Genomic DNA, 19,125 nt, shown 5'->3' with positions numbered 1-19,125 from the left:
TGAGGCGGGCGGATCACCTGAGGTCAGGAGTTCAAGACCAGCCTGGCCAACATGGTGAAACCCCATCTCTACAAAAAATACAAAAATTAGCCGGGTGGGGTGGTGGGCGACTGTAATCCCAGCTACTTGGCAGGCTGAGGTGAAAAGAATCATTTGAACCCAGAAAGCAGAAGTTGCAGTGAGCCGAGATCCCACCACTGCACTCCAGCCAGGGCAACGGAGCGAGACTCTGTCTCAAAAACAAAAACAAAACAAACAAAAAAACAAACATACTTGGAGAACGAAAGACTGACCTCTATTCCTAGCAAAAAATGCACCCAGGTTGGGTCCAGCTCAACAGTGACCTAATTCCTTTTCTTATCTTTCTTCCATGCAGATTATGACCTGTTTCCTTCCCAAGGTGCCAATTCATCATGCAGAGTACTGCCACCCAGAAGGCTTTACCAAGCATTTTCTAAGGTGCCCAAGGAAAGTGGTGGACAAAGCTGGAGGAGGTGGTACCTCATTCAGCACTGGTGAATCTGCCTCTGGCCAACTGGTTATTTATGCAACATTCAAAAAATGAGAAAAAATTTGAAAAAGAAAACAAGTTTGTACATTATTTCTTTCCAATTCCTTGCAGCCAACCTTTGGGGCTAAAGGGCATTATTGACAGAGTAAAAACATCCTTACACGTTTTGCATATTGTGCCTACATGTGTGCAAAATGGCACACACATACGTGTTATGTGTGTACTCGTGTGTGTGTCACCTGTGTGTGCCTCTGTGTGTACGTGCATGTGTGCCTCTGTGTGTATGTGCATGTGTGTGCACATGCATGTGGCTTTCACACATCCAGTTCACTCTCTGGGTAATTAATGTCATACCTGCCACTGGTTTCCCGTCTGACCAGGCACGTAAGGTCCCGGGAGGCCCCGAAGGCTGTTCTTCACAGGGGATCCCCCGAGGGGATTTCCCACCTCCCCAGAAGCCGAATCAGCAGCCAAGGCCATGGAGTACTGCGGGTAGTTGTATAGATTGTTGTAGTAAGGAAACAGAGACGGCTGGTAGAAGCTGCTGTAGTAGGTGGAGTCTGAAACCAGGTCAGGTGTGTTCTCCACATGCCCTCTGCTGGTGACAGCAGGAATATCCTGGATGACCATACGTCCCTCTAAATTGGAAGAAAAAAGAAAGACAACATGGTATTAATGTGAGTCCACGAAACTTTACCTCTATACCTTCCTACTCAAGACCTGCGGAGGAAGGCACCTGAATACGCAGAGGACAAAACCGTCTGTTGCTTCTCCTAGAGCCAAAATAAGGGAGGGTTTCTAAGGTTCGTTGCACTCTGGTGGCACAACCGAAAGACTCAGCTGATTGTTTTTACTGACAGTACCAAAACCATTTTAGAGGTGATTTAGAGGTGATTTGAATTACATAAAGCCCGACACCACAACTTCTATCCAGAAATTCCTATCCTAATGTCAAGATACTGAAGATCAAATCTAGTTGACCTGATTGTGCATTCTTAAAACAAAATTAATTGTAGCCACATAGATATGCCAGAAGGTCAAAGCAAGTGGCCAAGAGTTTAAGTGAATTTAGGTGAACACTGTTTCCTTAACTTCCTTCCACAGCTGATCATGTATCTTCAGAAATCTGGCCAAAGGTATGGACCATGGGCAAACTTCTAGTGTAAGAGGTCAGTAACTATTTCAGGCTTTCTCAACTATTCAGTCACTGCTGCAGCATGCTTGTGCTGCAATAAAACTTTATTTATAAAAACAGGCAGTGGGCTGATCTGACCCAAAGACTAGTTTGCCAAGCTCTGGCATAGACATTAAACAGTTTATTGTCAATTCCAATAAATGAATTCCTAAGTTACCCATCCAATGGACATTTATTAAACAATGTTCTAAGAGCCAGTCCGGGTGCCTGAAACGTCTGCCAGGCTGTCTTGCCCACAGGGAGTCTACAGTCGAGGATAGAGGATAAGAAGGGATTACAAATACCACCACCTACCATCATACAGGAAGACCCATAAACTTTCATGGGAAGTCACAGGAAAGAGAGACGGCGTGTAGCCTAGTTAGGAATTCATGGACAAAACTACACCTGAGTTGCACTTAAAAAAAGAAGGACACAGGTGAAAAGTGAGAAAAGGAGAGGAAGGAGAAAGGGCCAGCAAGGACAAAGGAGTGGAAGCAGGAAAGTGGGGATAGAGTTTGGAATGATGGGCAGGGCAGTCAGGCTGAGGAACTGGATGAGAAAAGGGAAGGAGACATCTAGTATGAAAGATGGGCTAGGGCAAGGTGAGGCGGGCCTCAGTCTGGCTCTCCTGACTCTGGGATGTAATGGGAACCACTGAGTTCTGAGCAAGGAGGTTACACCATCAGAGCTGTGCTTGGAGGAGATTTATCTAAGGGTAATTGCTTAGGGCAAGCGACGGAGAGAGAGATCAGAGGCAGAAAGACCTGCTAGGGAACCACCAAAGTAGTTCAGGGACAGATCTCTAAGGCCTGCAAATATAAGAGAAGAGCCTGTTCCAGGGACATGTGGGGGATGAAAAGCAACAGAACTGGAGGGTTGAGGGGTTACCAGGAATTAAGATGCAGGAAAGGCAGAGAGCAGGAGCCTGGGTGTGTAGAGCAGAGGGCGGGCAGGCGCGCAGGTGGAGGGCTGGGTGAGGGTGAGGAACATGAAACTCGTGCTTTTGGGAGAGACTGAGACTGGAAGCCAGATCCAAGAGCCACCACTGGAGGTGCTAGCTCCATCTGGCCAAGGAAGGGAGGAGCTGTTATGGAATAAAGGAGAGCCAACGCCAGGAGTGTGAAAAACAGAGAATACAATGTCAGGGAGGTTAAAGCTGACATGAATCACGGAGGGAGCAGGCTGTGGTGTCAACTGCTGCTAGGACATCAAGCAAACAGTTCTGGAAAAGACCAACACACAACTAGGTCTTCAGTGCCTTGCGGTTTTAACCATGATGAAAGGAGCGGACGCAGGTCTGCCGGACAGCAAGGAGCAACAAGCAACAAGAAATCCAAAGAGATGACTCCAGTGAATGGCCTCTCTCCTACCAGGACTACCAGGACGCAAGCAAGCACCCAGCCTCTGGGCACGCCACTGTGTCCTCCATGCTTAGCAAGCAGGCACCCAGCCTCTGGGCACGCCACTGTGTCCTCCATGCTTAGCACACTGCCAGACACAGTGGGTCAATCTTTGCTGACGGGACTGAGGAATAATCATTTTTCAAGTAGCTTGGCATCAAAAATGATGTGAGTTAAAAGTAAAAGCTCCAGCTAGGCGCGATGGCCCATGCCTATAATCCCAGCACTTTGGGAGGCCGAGCCAGGTGGATCATGAGGTCAGGAAATCAAGACTATCCTGGCTAACATGGTGAAACCCTGTGTATACTAAAAATATGAAAAAAGAAAAAAAAAATTAGCCAGGTGTGGTGGCACATGCCTGTACTCCCAGCTACTCAGGAGGCTGAGGCAGGAGAATCTCTTGAACCCGGGACGCAGAGGCTGCAGTGAGCCGGTATCAGGCCACTGCGCTCCAGCCTGGGCAACAGAGCAAGACTCCGTCTCAAAAAAAAAAAAAAAAAAGTAAAAGCTCCAGGGAGTCATAAGATCTTGTCGTTTCACTTTTATTTTGTTTATTTATATGAGACAAGGTCTCACTCTGTGGCCCAGGCTGGAGTGCAGTGGCGCGATCTCAGCTCACTGCAACTTCCTCCTCCTGGGTTCAAGCAATCCTCCCGCCTCAGCCGCCGAAGTAGTTGGGAATACAGGCGCAAGACACCATGCCTGGCTGATTTTTGTATCTTTTTTTAGTAGAGACGGGATTTCACCATGTTGTCCAGGCCGATCTCGAACTCCCGAGCCCAAGCAATCTGAATTTTAATAAGCTCTTAGGAGATTCTTTTTTTTTTTTTTAATAGGGTCTCACTATGTTGCCCAGGCTGGTCTCAAACTCCTGAGCTCCAGCGATTGACCCACCTTGTCCTCCCAAAGTGCTAGGATTACAGGCATGAGCCACTGCACCTGGCCTTGTTTCACTTTTTAAAAAGGTTTAAGGCAGGGCGCGGTGGCTCATGCCTGTAATCCCAGTACTTTGGGAGGCTGAGGCAGACCTGATCATTTGAGGTCAGGAATTTGAGACCAGCCTGACCAACATGGTGAAACCTTGTCTCTACTAAAAAAAAAATACAATAAAAAAACTTAGCCAGGCATCAGTGTGGTGGCACGTGCCTATAGACCCAGCCACTCTGGAGGTTGAGGCAGGAGAATCACTTGAACCTGGGAGGCGGAGGTTGCAGTGAGCAGAGATCGCACCACTGCACTCCAGCCCGGGTGACAGAATGAGACTCTGTCTCAAATAAAAAAATTAAAATAAATAAATAATATAAATAAAGAGGTTTAGGCATCCTTAAGCAGGGAGAAGTGGCTCATGAGAGAAATTTCCAGCACAAAACATGGTGCAAAGAAGGTGCTCAGAAACCATCCACTGGCTGAGTGTGTGGGAAAACGAAAACATGCAAGGGAGGGGGAGGGCATAACTAAAGTGCAAGCTCTGGAAGGTTTGGCTGAGATCTACAACAAAATTATTTTTGAAGCCTCATTTTAAAGTCAGCACTGGTGTCTCTTTTCTCTGAAAGGAGACCAAATCCACCTATCCTAGGCTCCTGAAAATGCACTCCCAAACCACTATTTTATTCTATTCCTTTCCTTTCTTCTCTCCTCTTCCCAGCTAATGAGATGAGACATTCCAATATCATTATTCCACACCCCCAAGTCTGGAGAGGGCACATATCCATTTGCTCCTCCTCAACTTCCCCATTGGGCCTTTCTCTTATTTTAAACACCAGTTTGGGCCAGATGCGGTGGCTCACGCCTGTAATCCCAGCACTTTGGGAGGCTGAGGTGGGCAGCCTGAGATCTTGGCCTGAGCCGAGATCATGCCACTGCACTCCAGCCTGGGTGACAGACCAAGACTCCATCTCAAAAACAAACAAACAAATAAACACCAGTTTGGTGGCATAAGTGGTGGTTTTCTATATCATTCTTTTGTTTTCAAGGTCATATCTCTATTGTTTATCTGATTACAAAAGCAGTATGAGCTTCCCAAATTTAATAAATTATACGAGCATCTAAGTCAGAAAAAGAATAAATGACCTATCTTACCACGCAGTCATAAGCATTAATGGTTCATTCCTATACAATCTCATAGACGTTTAGGAAGGCATTTTAGACACTTAGGCCTGTCCCTGCAGTAAAAAACACTGAATACCTCCCACTTAGGGCCTGTCTTTCAAAAGCAAGCTTCTTAAAAAAGAAAATAAAATACAGTAGCAGACGAATAATTAAATAAAAACCCAAGGATTCCAGTATTCTAGAATCACGGCACAGCACAAGTTCTTGAATTTCTGCAGCATAACCTTAATCTGCACCTTTCATCAGGCCTCAGTTTATCAAGCAACAAAATAATGGCAGTAATAACTCTGAAGGTAACAAGAGAATGGCTTCAATAAACTGCACAGTAAACCTCAAATAAAATGTTATGTCAGGTCAAAGCAATAATTTGTTTTGTTACAGCTGACTGTAATTAGTTAACAACACCATCACTTTTCCCCTTACCCATATTTTATTTACTCTTTCAAGTTATACCAGGCTTTAAGAATAAATATGAGATATGTATTGGAAAAGTTGTTCCATACCAGTATTTAAATAATAAAACCATTTGAACTTTGAAAGAGTAGATGTCTACCTTTACACTGTTAAAATGTTTAACCACTTTTAAAAAGTTAGATTTGACAAAGTACCACGTTTATAAACCACCAAACTCTATTTGTTAAAATTCCAAATTAAAATTCTCAGTCAGTGTTAAAAACAGCTTTATAACTCCTGGCATTTATATGAACGCTACTAGTACACAGAAAGGTTGAAATTAGTATCTGTCGAGCTACATGTCTCTAATCCAATGGTTTGCACCATGTGGTCCCTCAATCAGTAGCGTCAGCATTACCTGGGAACGTAAAGAAATGCAAATTCTCGGGTGCCACCATAGACTGACAAAATCACACACCCTGAGAATGGCACCCAGCAATCTGAATTTTACTAAGCTCTCCAGGGATTCTTTTTGTTTTTTTAAAATTTTTTTTATACAGATGAGGTCTCACCTTGTTGCCCAGGCTGGTCTCAAACTCCTGGGCTCAAGATATCCTCCTGTCTCAGCCTCCCAGAGTGCTGGGATTACAGGTGTGAGCCACTGCGCCCAGCCCAGGAAATTCTGATGTGCTAAAATTGTTGAGACACACTGGTCTACTCTCGAAATTCAAAGCAACTGCTCCATACGCTATTCCTAAACATATGAGATACCTTCATGCCGCTGACTGCATCATTGTGACAGTCCTGACAGTTAAATAAAAGTATACAACAAATGAGGTCAGGCACAGTGGCTCATGGCTATAATCCCAGTACTCTGGGAGGCCAAGACGTGAGGTTCACTTGAGCCCAGGAGTTCGAGACCAGCCTGGGCAAACAAAACCCCTCTACAAAACTAAAAACTAGCTGGGCATGGTGGTGCATGCCTGTAATCCCAGCTACTAAGGGAGGCTGAAGAAGGAGAATCACTTCAGCCTAGGAGGCAGAGGGTGCAGTGAGCCGAGATTGCATCACTGCACTCCAGCCTGGGCAATGGGGCAAGACTCTGTCTCAAAAGGAAATAAAAAAAAAAAAAAGAATTCCATTGTACTGAAAAGGTGGGCTTCTACCTAAATCACTCAGAGCTCGGATCCCAAGCTGTATGTGCTGTGTGTGTATCGCTGCCAAATGGTTGTGACTTTCATGGCTTACATCCAGACTTCCTTCATTTATTCTAATCACAATAACTTAATTCATCTAGTCAAGTGCTTACTCCAGTTGACAAATATTTATTAAGCACCTACAATCTGTCAGGCGTTTGGTTAGGTACAAAACATTGCAGAGTCAAAATTTAATATTCTTCAGAAGACTTCTGGGTAATCCAGAGGAGCAGGTGTTACAAAAATCATTTATTCTTGACCTGAAGTTGTATTTTTATATTTAGATTTGATTCATTCATTAGTTATCGTATAACAACTATGTTCAAAGCTTTTTTTAAATGTTGTCCAAGGCACAAAAAACATTTTAAACATTTCATTTCTTCTTAAGAATTTGCCATCTATTTGGGGAAATTAGGTGCAAACTGGGAAATCTACAAAGCAATAATCCAAGTGCCACAGTGACAGTACAGATAATGTCACCAAATGGTTCTATATAGAGAGATGTCAGAAAAGGCCACGGTGAGTGATGAGCCAGAATGAAGGTGATTTAGAGACAGTGGGTAAACACTCAAAAAAGGAGAATAATACCAACAGCGTCATGAGGGAGGTCAACAGAGTCCCAAAGGAGAGAAAGGACAAGACGTATTCCAGTCACAGTGACCAGATGAGCCTGGCTGGAGTGCAGGGTTCGCAAGAGACAACTGCAAATGAGAATGGAAGGTTATGCTGGAGTTAACTGCTGAAGACCTTGAATGTGAATGCCAGGCCAACAAGTTCTCCTCTAGGGAATCAATGAAGGTTTTCAGAGCAAGGGAGTAGCAGAAAAGTATTTAGGAATCTGATCAAATGACAAAAGACAGACCTAAGAGCATAAGGAGGTGGGGGAATAGACTAGGCGCTTTAAATACTCCAGGCAAGAAGTCACTACCAGCTTGCACAAGGAGGCTGTAATACAGGAACTTCATGAAAATCACTGGCAGGTCTCATATTCTATGAATTCCCTCCAAACAACTAAGTTACATTGTTTTGTTTGTTTGTTTGCTTGCTCGAGAGGGAGTCTCGCACTGTTGCCCTGGCTGGGGTGCAGTAGCGTGATCTTGGCTCACTGCAACCTCCGCCTCCCAGGTTCAAGTGATTCTCCTGCCTCAGCCTCCGGAGTAGCTGGGATTACAGGCGCCCGCCACCTCACCCAGCTAGTAAGTTACATCGTTAATATCTATCATCCACGGACCAGGAAAGCCATCCGGGTTCCCTTTTGATGCTTGTTCAACTGCTGAGTGATCACAGGATACTCTAGCTTCAGAAGGAACATCTGACTCCTTGCCCAGAATGACAGAGGATAAGCATACGAGCAGAGTATACCTACCATCTGTCCAGCCCGTTCTACAGCAAACTCCCCAGAGAGAAGCCAGCAACATTTGCTTCAACACTGGGGTATCAGCAAAGATGGCAGGCCAGCCTAAGTGTCCCTATTAATTGACGATAAACTTAAAAGTTATATTTCCAACTGATATGCCACAAAATATACAAATTTATCATACAAAATTTAAAATATATACATATATTTATGTATACATAAAATTTTCAAAAAGTGGTTTTCCACATACAATTAATTTAAAAAAGTGGTTTCCCACATACAATTAATAAAAAAAAGTGGTTTTCCACATACAATTAATCCTCCAACCATATCCATTCCCACCCTGAGCCACAGGGAAAAAAAAAAAAAAAAAGTCACAGTAAGAAGTGACAGTTTGGCCGCGCGTGGTGGTTCACGCCTGTAATCCCAGCACTTTGGGAGGCTTGAGGTCAGGAGTTCGCGACCAGCCTGGCCAACATGGCGAAACCCCGTCTCCACTAAAAATACAAAAATTAGCCAGGCATGTTGGCCCGTGCCTGTAGTGCCAGCTACTCGGAAGGCTGAGGCAGAAGAATCGCTTGAACCCAGGAGGCGGAGGTTGCAGTGAGCCGAGATCGTGCCATTGCACTCCAGCCTTAGTGACAGAGCGAGACTCCGCTCAAAAATAAAAAACAAACAAAAAAAACACGGTTGGCTCCATGAACCTGAGCTGAATGCACCAATGTTTATCAAGCTCTGACTGTGAATTACTCCTGCCAGTCTCCATGGCTCATGTGCACTGTAACAGGGACTTTTAAAACTGCATGGCCAATACAACTAAGTACAGCAACCACAGAAGTATATTGAAGGGAAACATTTTAATGAGTCTGCTGAAAATTCTTAAGCTAGATCTCACTCTCTTATTTTTCTAGAATGGTAACTGGCCAAAATTGCTCAATGAATAATAACAGAGAGCTAGCAGCCCTGTTTTCAAGGGAATGTGCTTTATTATTATAATGAATAATAACAGAAAGCTAGCAGCACTGTTTCCAAGAGAATGTGTTGACTTTCTTAACCAGTAGTCCCTTACAGAATTATCAACCTGTAGATCTGATACAGAAGTGGGCAGGGAAGTGCTGGGTAGAGGAGAGCGTGGTCCCTGGCGAAGGCTCCACTGCCGGGGCCTGTGCCCATTGACCAGGTGAAGACAGGCACTTCTGCCTTCACACCTAAATGCTGCATTTCCCAAGACCACCTGGACTGCCACGCCTCCATCCGTGCCTATAAAAACCCCCGAAACCCTAACGGGCAGACACACAAGTGGCTGGGCATTGAGAGGACTAGATTGGTGGAAGAGGGCAAGCAGCTCAACGTCGAGAGCAGAATGACAGGCACTGGCAGGTCATTGACGGGCCTAGGCCATTGACCAGCAGAACAACGCTGAGTTTGGCTGGGGAAGTAGGAGAAGAGTCGGGCCGCTCGACAGCCTGATTCCAGGGGAAAATCATCTCCTTTCTGGCTCCCCATCTGCTGAGAGCTACTTCCATTCAGTAAAACCTTACACTCATTCTCCAAGCCCATGTGTGATCTGATTCTTCTGGTACACCAAGGCAAGAGCCAGGGGATACGGAAAGCCCTCGATCCTTGCAGTAAGGCAGAGGATCTAACTGAGCTGACTAATGCAAGCCACCTATGGACAGCTAAACTAAAAGGCACCCTATAACACACACCCATTGGGGCTTCAGCTGTAAACACTCACCCCTAGACACTGCCATGGGGTCAGAGCCCCACAGCCTGCCCATCCGTATGCTCCCCTAGAGGCTTGAGCAGTCGGGCACTGAAGAAACGAGCCATGCCCCCTTCACACGCTCTACAAGGGGACAAGGGAACCTTTCCCATTGCAGATCTGCTGTTACGACGCAAATGGAAATATGAAGTTCGATGTTTTTGTTTTTGTTTGAGACCAAGTCTCACTCTGTTGCCCAGGCTGGAGTGTGGTGGTGTGATCTTGGCTCACTGCAACCTCCACTTTCTGGGTTCAAGTGATTCTCCTGCCTCAGCCTTCCGAGTAGCTGGGATTACAGGTGCAAACCACCATGCCCGGCTAATTTTTTAGTAGAGACAGGGTTTCACCATGTTGGCCAGGCTGGTCTCGAACTCCTGACCTCAAATGATCTGCCCACCTCAGCCTCCCAAAATGCTGGGATTACAGGCGTGAGCCCTTCACCTGGCCAGATGTTTTAAGTGCTACTATTGGTATATACTCCTAATTTGTGGAATAAGAACAAAAGATCAGAAGGACTGGATCCAACTACTCGGAAAGGCAGCAGGAACTCAATAAATATATATCTGGAAATATTACCAAAAGCATTTGTCCCCCAGACCATAACAGAGCTCACTGTCTCCTCTCAGATGCATCTGCAGAGATGTTGCTTATGAACTCAATCACTTCTTATTCTAATAGTCATGCTCATGGCTCCACCCGTTTACCTTCTGCACATCCAGTTCTTTGATAGGGCTTCACAATCCCTCTGCTACTTTTTTTTTTTTTTTTGCACTAACATATGCAGTGTGAAATATGATTCACTCCTTCATGAGGGATCAATACCTGCACATGATAAATACCCTTATCGATCCTGGAGTGTTATATGCTGGTCTCTGGGCCCATGGCATATTAATAGTAGTTAACCAGTAATTCATTTTAAGGTGGGTGAAGGCTTGCCGCCCTCTTTGCTGGTGTCATGATTCCCAAAGTTGTTGCACTTTGAGTCCTTTGTGTTCAAATCTGGATCCACGTCCATGAAAAAACCAAACGTCACAGTTTTCAGCATGAAGTAAAAAAAGGTACCAAATAAAATCAAATTTACCATTGACAAACAGTAAGACTACTTGTGACTCACATAAGCTCATGTAAATGATTAATTTATATACTCCAGATTTTCTCTTTGTAACCCCATACCTTGCAGGGTGCTTGTGCTACTTAGCTTCTGAGTTTTAAGTTACATACCAGTAAGGCAAAATTATTCACCAGTAAGTCTGAAAACTATCCATCACCAACTAAAATGTTGTGTTGAGCGCTAGGAGGGTATAGCAAAAGCATAAGTTGTTTTCCCCATTTTTTTTTTTTTTTTTTTTTTTAAGAAATAGGTCTTTCTCCACCTAGGCTGAAGTGCAGTGGTGTGATCATGGCTCACGGCAGCCTCCAACTGCCAGGCTCAAGTGATCCTCCTGCCTCTGCCTCTCGAGTAGCTGGGACTAAAGGTGCACGCCATCATACCCTGGCTACTTTTTTTTTTTTTTGTAGAGACAGGGTCATGCTACATTGCCCAGGCTGGTCTCAAATTCTGGCCTCAAGTGATCCTCCCACCTCAGTCTCCCAAAGTGCTGGGATTACAAGTGTGAGCCGCTGTACCCGGGCTCTCCTTCTGGGGGTAGGGGGCGGTTAATGTATTTTTTTAAAAGACTGTATCATTCGATGATGACTGATTTCATGGAATCTGGAGGATGGCACTGGGATGCTCCTCACTGAGGGGAGAGAAGGATTCATCCCAACCTTCAAAGTACAGGTTCCGCTGATGTTGGCTCAGTGGTGTTTCTCTTGTAGCACAAGACACGGAATGTGGTAGAGCCTATTTCTCCTTTCTCCCAGGAAGAGATTTTTGTCTTGTCTTTTTAATGTAATTTGGTTCTGAAGGAATGTCAGCTCCTTTTTTTTTTTTTTCTTGGTGTGAACTCTTTCCATAGCAAACTGAACCTAAAGTTGGCTTTTAAAGATAGGAGCAGGCTTCGTTCAAAGGGGAGTGGAGCATCAATGTGGGAGGGATGGCAGGCTATGTGCACGGAATCTGGAAAGAGTGAGAGAATGAAAAGGGCGGGATAGGCAGGCTTGGTGGCTCATTCCTGTAATCCCAGCACTTCGAGAGGCTGAGGCAGGAGGATCACTGGAGGCCAAAAGTTCAAAACCAGCGTGGCCAACATGGCGAAACCCCGTCTCTACTAAAAATACAAAAACTAGCTGGGCGTGGTGGCAGGCACCTGTAATCCCAGCTACTCGGGAGACTGAGGCAGGAGAATCAGTTGAACCTGAGAGGCAGAGGTTGCAGTGAGCCGAGATCACTCCACTGTACTCCAGCCTGGGGAACAGAGTAAGTGAGACTGTCTCAGAAAAAAAAAAAAAAAAAAAAAAAAAAAGATGCAGGGGGGAGGGGGACATCATTGAGCACAACCAGATCAAAGAAATCAAGCAGGGAGAAGACAGGAAAATACAAACATAAGGCTGAGCAAACACAGGCCTTGAAGGTGAGCAGGTCTTGATTTGAAACAGGCTGCCCTGGGGCTACTGAAAAGCCCAGGGAGTCAAAGTCCATCCATTGTGTGCAGCAACTCCCAAAGTGCTGGCCCAGAAGAATGCAAATCCCTGGCCTGGAGGAGCTCAGGTGATTAACAGTGCAAAGGAGAATGTAAAGGATCCAAAAAGGTTTCCCAGAAGACACCTTTAAGCAAGAGAAGGTTCTGGATGTAAAAAGGGTAAGAAAGGAATTCCCAGTCAAGGAAAGAGAGGAGACACACAACAAGAGCTTCGAGGCACAAGTAAGGTTAAGAGAAGAGCCTGCAGAGCAGGTAGAGCACAGGGTAGAGCAGAGCAGGTAGAGCAGGAGGAGAATGGGGGTGCTCCTGGCACAGTGGTATGGAATTTTGGATCCCCCTTCACACCCCCAGAGAAACTTAATTGGGCCTGAAAAGGCTGACATGTAAGGCACAGCGGCATGCCAACGTTCGTGGCATCCCACTTCCACCTGCACGGGTTTCTGCCTCTCCCTGCCCTGATTCCTGCTCTCTGCAGCTTCCTCCTTCTTCCACACCTCTGCCTGTGCCTCAGAATTCCCCCAAGTCACTGAGGAAAACTGTTAATCCTACAGTGAGAGTCAGATTTGGAGGAAATGCCATTTCTCTGACCCTCCAAGGCAATGGCTCATGGCCATGAAAGCTTTTCTCACGGCCAAGACAGATTTCTCTCTTTAGGCCAATTCAGAATGTCCTACCATTGGCAAGATACCAGAGACAGTTTGGGACTCTATCAACACCTCCCAGCAGATTGGAGGAGCAGGTTGTGCCACAAACAGGCCAATGGGAAAGCTTGAGTTTGGGGGTGGAGGAGAAGAAACATGATTCCCAACACAGTTCCTCTCCATCAAGGACTACATTCTAAAAGAGGTCTTACGGAGCATCCCTAATCGAACCTTTTTAAATATTTCATACACTGAGGATGTTTCAATTAGGAACTTGTTTGGCTGTGTACATGTATTTAGATCTCCACAGAAAAGATCTGCTCTGAACTGTAATCAAACAACTTAAAACGGAGAAGCTTAATTTATCAGGGTCTTTCTCTCTAGAGCATGAAGGGAGCTGGACAGAAAGGTAGTAAAGATACATGTTTAAGTTTGCTCATGGTCAGCTCCATGTAGATTTAGGATTCAGATCCTGCTTTGATAACTTTTACTAGTAAGAACATAGATGTTTTATCTTTGTCCCTGCAGGTCCAAGAAAGTGATGTGAAGGAGTGAGTGAACCTTTACATAAATGTAAACAGTTAAGAAACCGAATTATACCTCACCATATTGTTTCACATAGCTTCCGTTCAACTCAAGATTATACCTAGTTCAATTTATTATCGCCAATTTTCAATCAGGCATTTGTCTTGTAAATTTTTCCACTGTCATGAACAGTAACTTACCCAGTTTTACAGGACTGCAGAGCCCCCTCCCTACCAAGAATGTTTCAGAACCTGCCTCTAAATCAGAAGTTTTCCAACTTGGCTGCACAGGAGGAGGAGGAGGTCGGAGGGGGGGCGTCTATAGAATTCCCCGTGATCAGGCCACACCCCAGACCACTTTGCATGACAGCCTCCCGCAACGGGACCCAGGCCCCAAAATTGTGCAGCACTCCCAGAGTGACCCCCTTACACACACACACACATAGAGCAAGTTGAGAACTGCTTTCAACCCATTCAAGCTTGGTGCTTTGAAGTCAAGAAATCACACCCTTATATCTTATCGCAGCAGCTGTCAAAATGCGGTTGGAGGTCCTGGCCTACAACTTCCTTCTGAGGGCCCAAGAGGTCAAAAGTATTTTTGCAATAACGTAAGGATGTAATCTGCCTTTTTCGCTGTGGTGACGTGCACTGATGATGCAGGGGCAAGGGTGGGGAAGACCGCTGGTCCTTAGCACGCAGCAAGCTACCCAAAGTATACTTTTTTTTTCTTTTCTTTTCTTTTTTTTTTTTTTTTTTTTTTTTGAGGCGGAGTCTCGCTCTGTCGCCCAGGCTGGAGTGCAGTGGCGCGATCTCGGCTCACTGCAAGCTCCGCCTCCCGGGTTCACGCCATTCTCCTGCCTCAGCCTCCCGAGTAGCTGGGACTACAGGCGCCCACAACCGCGCCCGGCTAATATTTTGTATTTTTAGTAGAGACGGGGTTTCACCGTGGTCTCGATCTCCTGACCTTGTGATCCGCCCGCCTCGGCCTCCCAAAGCGCTGGGATTACAAGCGTGAGCCACCGCGCCCGGCCTTCTTTTCTTTTCCTTTCTTTTTTGAGATGGAGTTTTTATTGCCCAGATTGGAGTGCAATGACGCAATCTCGGCTCAGCGCAACCTCCGCCTCCCGGGTTCAAGCAATTCTCCTGCCTCAGCCTCCTGAATAGCTGGGATTACAGGCATGCGCCACCATGCCCGGGTAATTTTGTAATTTTAGTAGAGACAGTGATTCACTATGTTGGCCAGGCTGGTCTCGAACTCCTGACCTCAGGTGATCCGCCCACCTCGGCATCCCAGAGTGCTGGGATTTACAGGCATGAGCCACCGCACCTGGACCAAGCTACCCAAGGAGCTTGCTTACTCCTCATTGCTATGAAGGAAAACATTAAAACTTTTTAAAAATGTTACGTCAATTTTGCTAAAGATGCCCTTGATGAAGCAGAAACAGTAACTTGATCAAATCTGTACCTCAGAGTACACGTCTTTTTAAAAACTGTGTGACTCAATGGGAAGGACCCATACAACCTTTCTGCACGCCAAAGGAAAAAGGGCATTTGTACAACTGTTGAAGAGCTACACTCACTGCTTTTTCTTAAAGGAACACCACATCCTTGGAAGAATGACTGATGACAAACTACACTTGCTGAAACTCGGATATCTGGCGGCATTCTCTTGAAAATGAACTAAGTGAGCCTGTCACTTCAAGGGAAACAACTGACAGTATTGCCGAAATTTGAGTTTTCAAGTAAAAATTATAATTTTAGAAAATGTATGGCCCCCCACTATGTCACTGACAGCTTCCAAACTTGAAGATTATTCTAACAAGATCAGTAGTAGTATTAATGAATATGATTTTCTGGTATTTTGTAATAAAGTGTGTCAACATTTGGAAGTTGTACATAACAGTGAACTAATATTTCCCAAATGACCAATGCATAATGTTATAAAGTCACACACGGATGAAAGAGCCATCCAAAGTACAAGAGCGTCTACGGCCATACCACCTTGAATGCACTGGCAGATCTAGTCTGATCTTCAAAGCCAAGTCTGAGACAGATCAATAGATTTTAATGAAACAGAGTACAAAATGTTCATTAGCATGGTTTTAGTTTCCACACCACAACTAATCTTTAAGCAATTACCACTTGTCAAGTTTTGGGTCTAGTATCAAAGAATAGTGATGATGACGTAAAAGGCTATTAAAATACTTCTATCCCTCTTCTATCTACGGGAAGCTGAATTTTCTTCCTGTATTTCCATTAAAACAACAGCCTGCCTGAAGCAGCAGCTATGCAAACCCACCTACATCCTATTAAGCCAAACATAAAAGAGATTTGCAAAAATGTAAAAAAATTCCACTGTTTTCATTTGTTTTTTTTAATTTTGAAAAATGTAGTAATTTTTATTGAAATATGTTATGTACGCTAAGAGGTAATGAGTTTATTATTTTAAAAGGATAATTATTTTTCATTTCTCAATTTTAGTTTCTAGTATGGTATTGATAGATATAACCCACATAAATAAAAGCTCTTGAGGTCCTCAATACTTTTTGAGGTTGTAGAGAGATTCTGCAAATAAAAAGTTTGAGAACTTCCATCTTACAGGCTCCTGTCTTTTTAGGGGGACTGATTTGAGAGAATTAGAGCCTGGCATCTCATTCTGAGCTGGCTCTCAGGGTTGTGTTATTAGTAGACAGCAATAAAGTCCCAACCAGGCAGCTCTGGCTTTATCCTTATGTCTGAAATATTTCTTTCCATGAAACAGGCATTAAGAATGACACAATATGGCCAGGCAGCGCAACTTCAGGTTGAGAGCACTGGCTCCCAAGCAAAACTAACTGATCGGATCTGAAATCTACTGCCATGCAATCATGGGGCAAGTTACATACGTTTTGCATGTCCCAGCCTTTGCATGTAGCACAGAAATACTACTACTTGAGAATTATATGAGAGAATACATGTACTTAGAAAGGTTCTGCCTCGTGTTGAGTGCTCAATAAATGTTAGCTATTATTATTATCACAATCACAACACAGTGATAACATTTTCTGCCATCAAGCAAGAAAGCCACCAAATAACTCCGCACAAACAGTTATCCTTGCTCCAAATCCTCATCATTAGGGTACTGCAGGAGGGCTGGGCTGCACCTGGCCAGGCTTCCCAAACTTAGCTGAACTTGGAATCTTCCACTCCTGGCCTTCTCTGAGGTCAGACAGTAGCCTTGAGTGCATTTGGTGTGATATTACTCCCTAAAGTCATAATCAGGAAATGCGGGAACAATGTGTTTCTCCCACAAGGCAATCATGACAGGGCTATTTTAAACGTCAAACACAAACCTGGCGCCAGGAGAGCAACAACCGCTTACTGTGCACCTCCTGCAAGCCACCACCTCTACTTAGTGAGGCAAATGCAACCCAGTGGAGTAGAGTGCACCATGCCTTCCCTTTTGCAAAATCTGTCTCCCCCAGCCCCATCTCCTCCTTTATTCGATTCTGCTTTTGAGAAGTGCAGCCACTCCTGTGATTCCCTTAAGACAGACAGACACTTTTATTGGGAGGAGGGCGGGGCAGCAGCTGCAGTTCCAGGGCTGAACTTTTAGCTTGCTATAAAGTTAATGTGCTATTCAATGTTCGTTCCAGGCAAGGCTGTGGGGCTGTGTATTTTCTGCCACCCCCGGAAGGCCATTATCTGTAATTGCCCATTACCATGCATAATTATTTCTCCTAGCATGGTCTATGACCTCCAGGGTTGCTGGTTGTTTTAGCAACCTGCTCCACCTAACCAAATTTGTGAAGGAAGCTTTTCTGACCTCCAGTACTTCAATGGTATATTCCGAAGCCAACCTTGGGTCATTGTACAGGCACACTTATCCAGAATCAGGAATATTTCAGATCTCTTCCAGGTGTACTTTTCTCACCTCCATACCTCCCCTAAAATAAAGGAAAAATAATCAACTCTCCACTGTGTGGGAGCTGATAACCCAAACTGGGAATTATCTGGAGCCCTTTATACTCCCTTTGCTTTGATTCTGCTGTTTAATTGTACCGTGCTTTTTTTTTTTTTTTTTTTTTTGAGACGGAGTCTCGCTCTGTCGCCCAGGCTGAGGTGCAGTGGCCGAATCTCAGCTCAGTGTAAGCTTCGCCTCCCAGGTTTATGCCATTCCCCTGCCTCAGCCTCCCGAGTAGCTGGGACTACAGGCGCCCGCCACCTTGCCCGGCTAGTTTTTTGTATTTTTTAGTTGAGACGGGGTTTCACTGTGTTAGCCAGGATGGTCTCGATCTCCTGACCTCGTGATCCGCCCGTCTCAGCCTCCCAAAGTGCTGGGATTACAGGCTTGAGCCACCGCACCCGGCCTGTATCATGCTTTTTAAAGATTGCTACTGGGAAAGTTAACAGACACAGGGAAACTTTACATCTTAAATTCAATACAATCCCATATTTAGCTTCTTTTTTTGGAATGGGAGGAGGAATTATGTTCAAATCAGTGACTGAAATGAGATGTGCAGATTCCCTGTGGATTTAAAATATTAATGCTGGAACTGACATCTAGTGCTACATTTGAAAGTGTAGCTTTACATTTAGCTTGCTTTTCAACAGTAGCAGGGAAAGAAAAGGGGCAAACAGGGTTGCTGGCCATACATGTGCCCACCAAACGCTTAGCCGCTTGCTGGCATTTCTTTGTCTCCTCCACCATCGCCTCCTTCAGAAATCTTACTGCAGGTGGGTGAGACATACCTCTAAGGTATCACATGGTTCAAAAACTGTTCAGCAGAGTGTACGTATATCCTGGGAACGAGACCACTCAATTTTTCTGTGGCCCCCACTAATGTCTTTACTTTCCTTCTGTCTTCCCCTCCTTTGGAATAAAGCTTCTTTGACGTTAAAAGAAGGTGATTCTACAAATAAAAACTCATCCATTCTTTCAACCATCATTTTTACCAAAGTCAGGGAAGGTGAACTACAGAAAATTAAATCCAATAGCCTTTCACAGAATGTGACCACAGAGAAGTCCTCGGAGGTAATTTTATCCCATTTCTACACCCAGAGAAGTTCAAGTGGCAAGTCTGAGGACACACATGTAACTAGAAGTGGGACCATGGCTGAGGCAGCCTCATCTGAGACCTCACAGTTGTCTACCATGCCGTGTCAGAAGGGGAAGAGGGAGTCGTGGAGACTGGCTGATACACATTCTCAGACACCTGTTACCTGGGCACAGTGGTCATGCCCGTAATCTCAGCACTTTGAGAGGCCAAGGCAGGAGGACTGCTTGAGGTAGAAAGTTCCAGACCAACCTGAGCAACATGGCGAGACCCCATCTCTACAAAACATTTTAAAATAGCAGGGCATAGTGGCATGAGCCTACAGGCTCAGCTACTCAGGAGGCTGAGTGGGGAGGATCACTTGAGCCCAGGAGGTGGGGGTTACAGTCAGCCATGATTTCACCACTGCACTCCAGACTGGATGATAGGGCAAG

The 19,125-nt window shown here is 45.0% G+C and overlaps 1 protein-coding gene across 2 annotated transcripts in view; it reads right to left on the bottom strand.

Annotated features, from left to right (window-relative positions):
- The window catches only part of LOC105491798 (doublesex and mab-3 related transcription factor 1), a 129,299-nt gene that overhangs the window by 77,375 nt on the left and 32,799 nt on the right, over window positions 1-19,125 (bottom strand). For both annotated transcript variants that reach the window (XM_011758458.2, XM_011758460.3), the window contains exon 3: window positions 866-1,149. In XM_011758458.2, the coding sequence (XP_011756760.1) occupies window positions 866-1,149 (284 nt within the window). The remainder of the gene's footprint in view (window positions 1-865; window positions 1,150-19,125) is intronic.

This window comes from Macaca nemestrina, chromosome 14 (assembly GCF_043159975.1).
Source record: "Macaca nemestrina isolate mMacNem1 chromosome 14, mMacNem.hap1, whole genome shotgun sequence".
In the NCBI taxonomy this organism is placed as follows: Eukaryota; Metazoa; Chordata; class Mammalia; order Primates; family Cercopithecidae; genus Macaca; species Macaca nemestrina.
The sequence above is the reverse complement of the archived record's forward strand: the minus strand, read 5'-3'. Positions and strand labels throughout refer to the sequence as shown.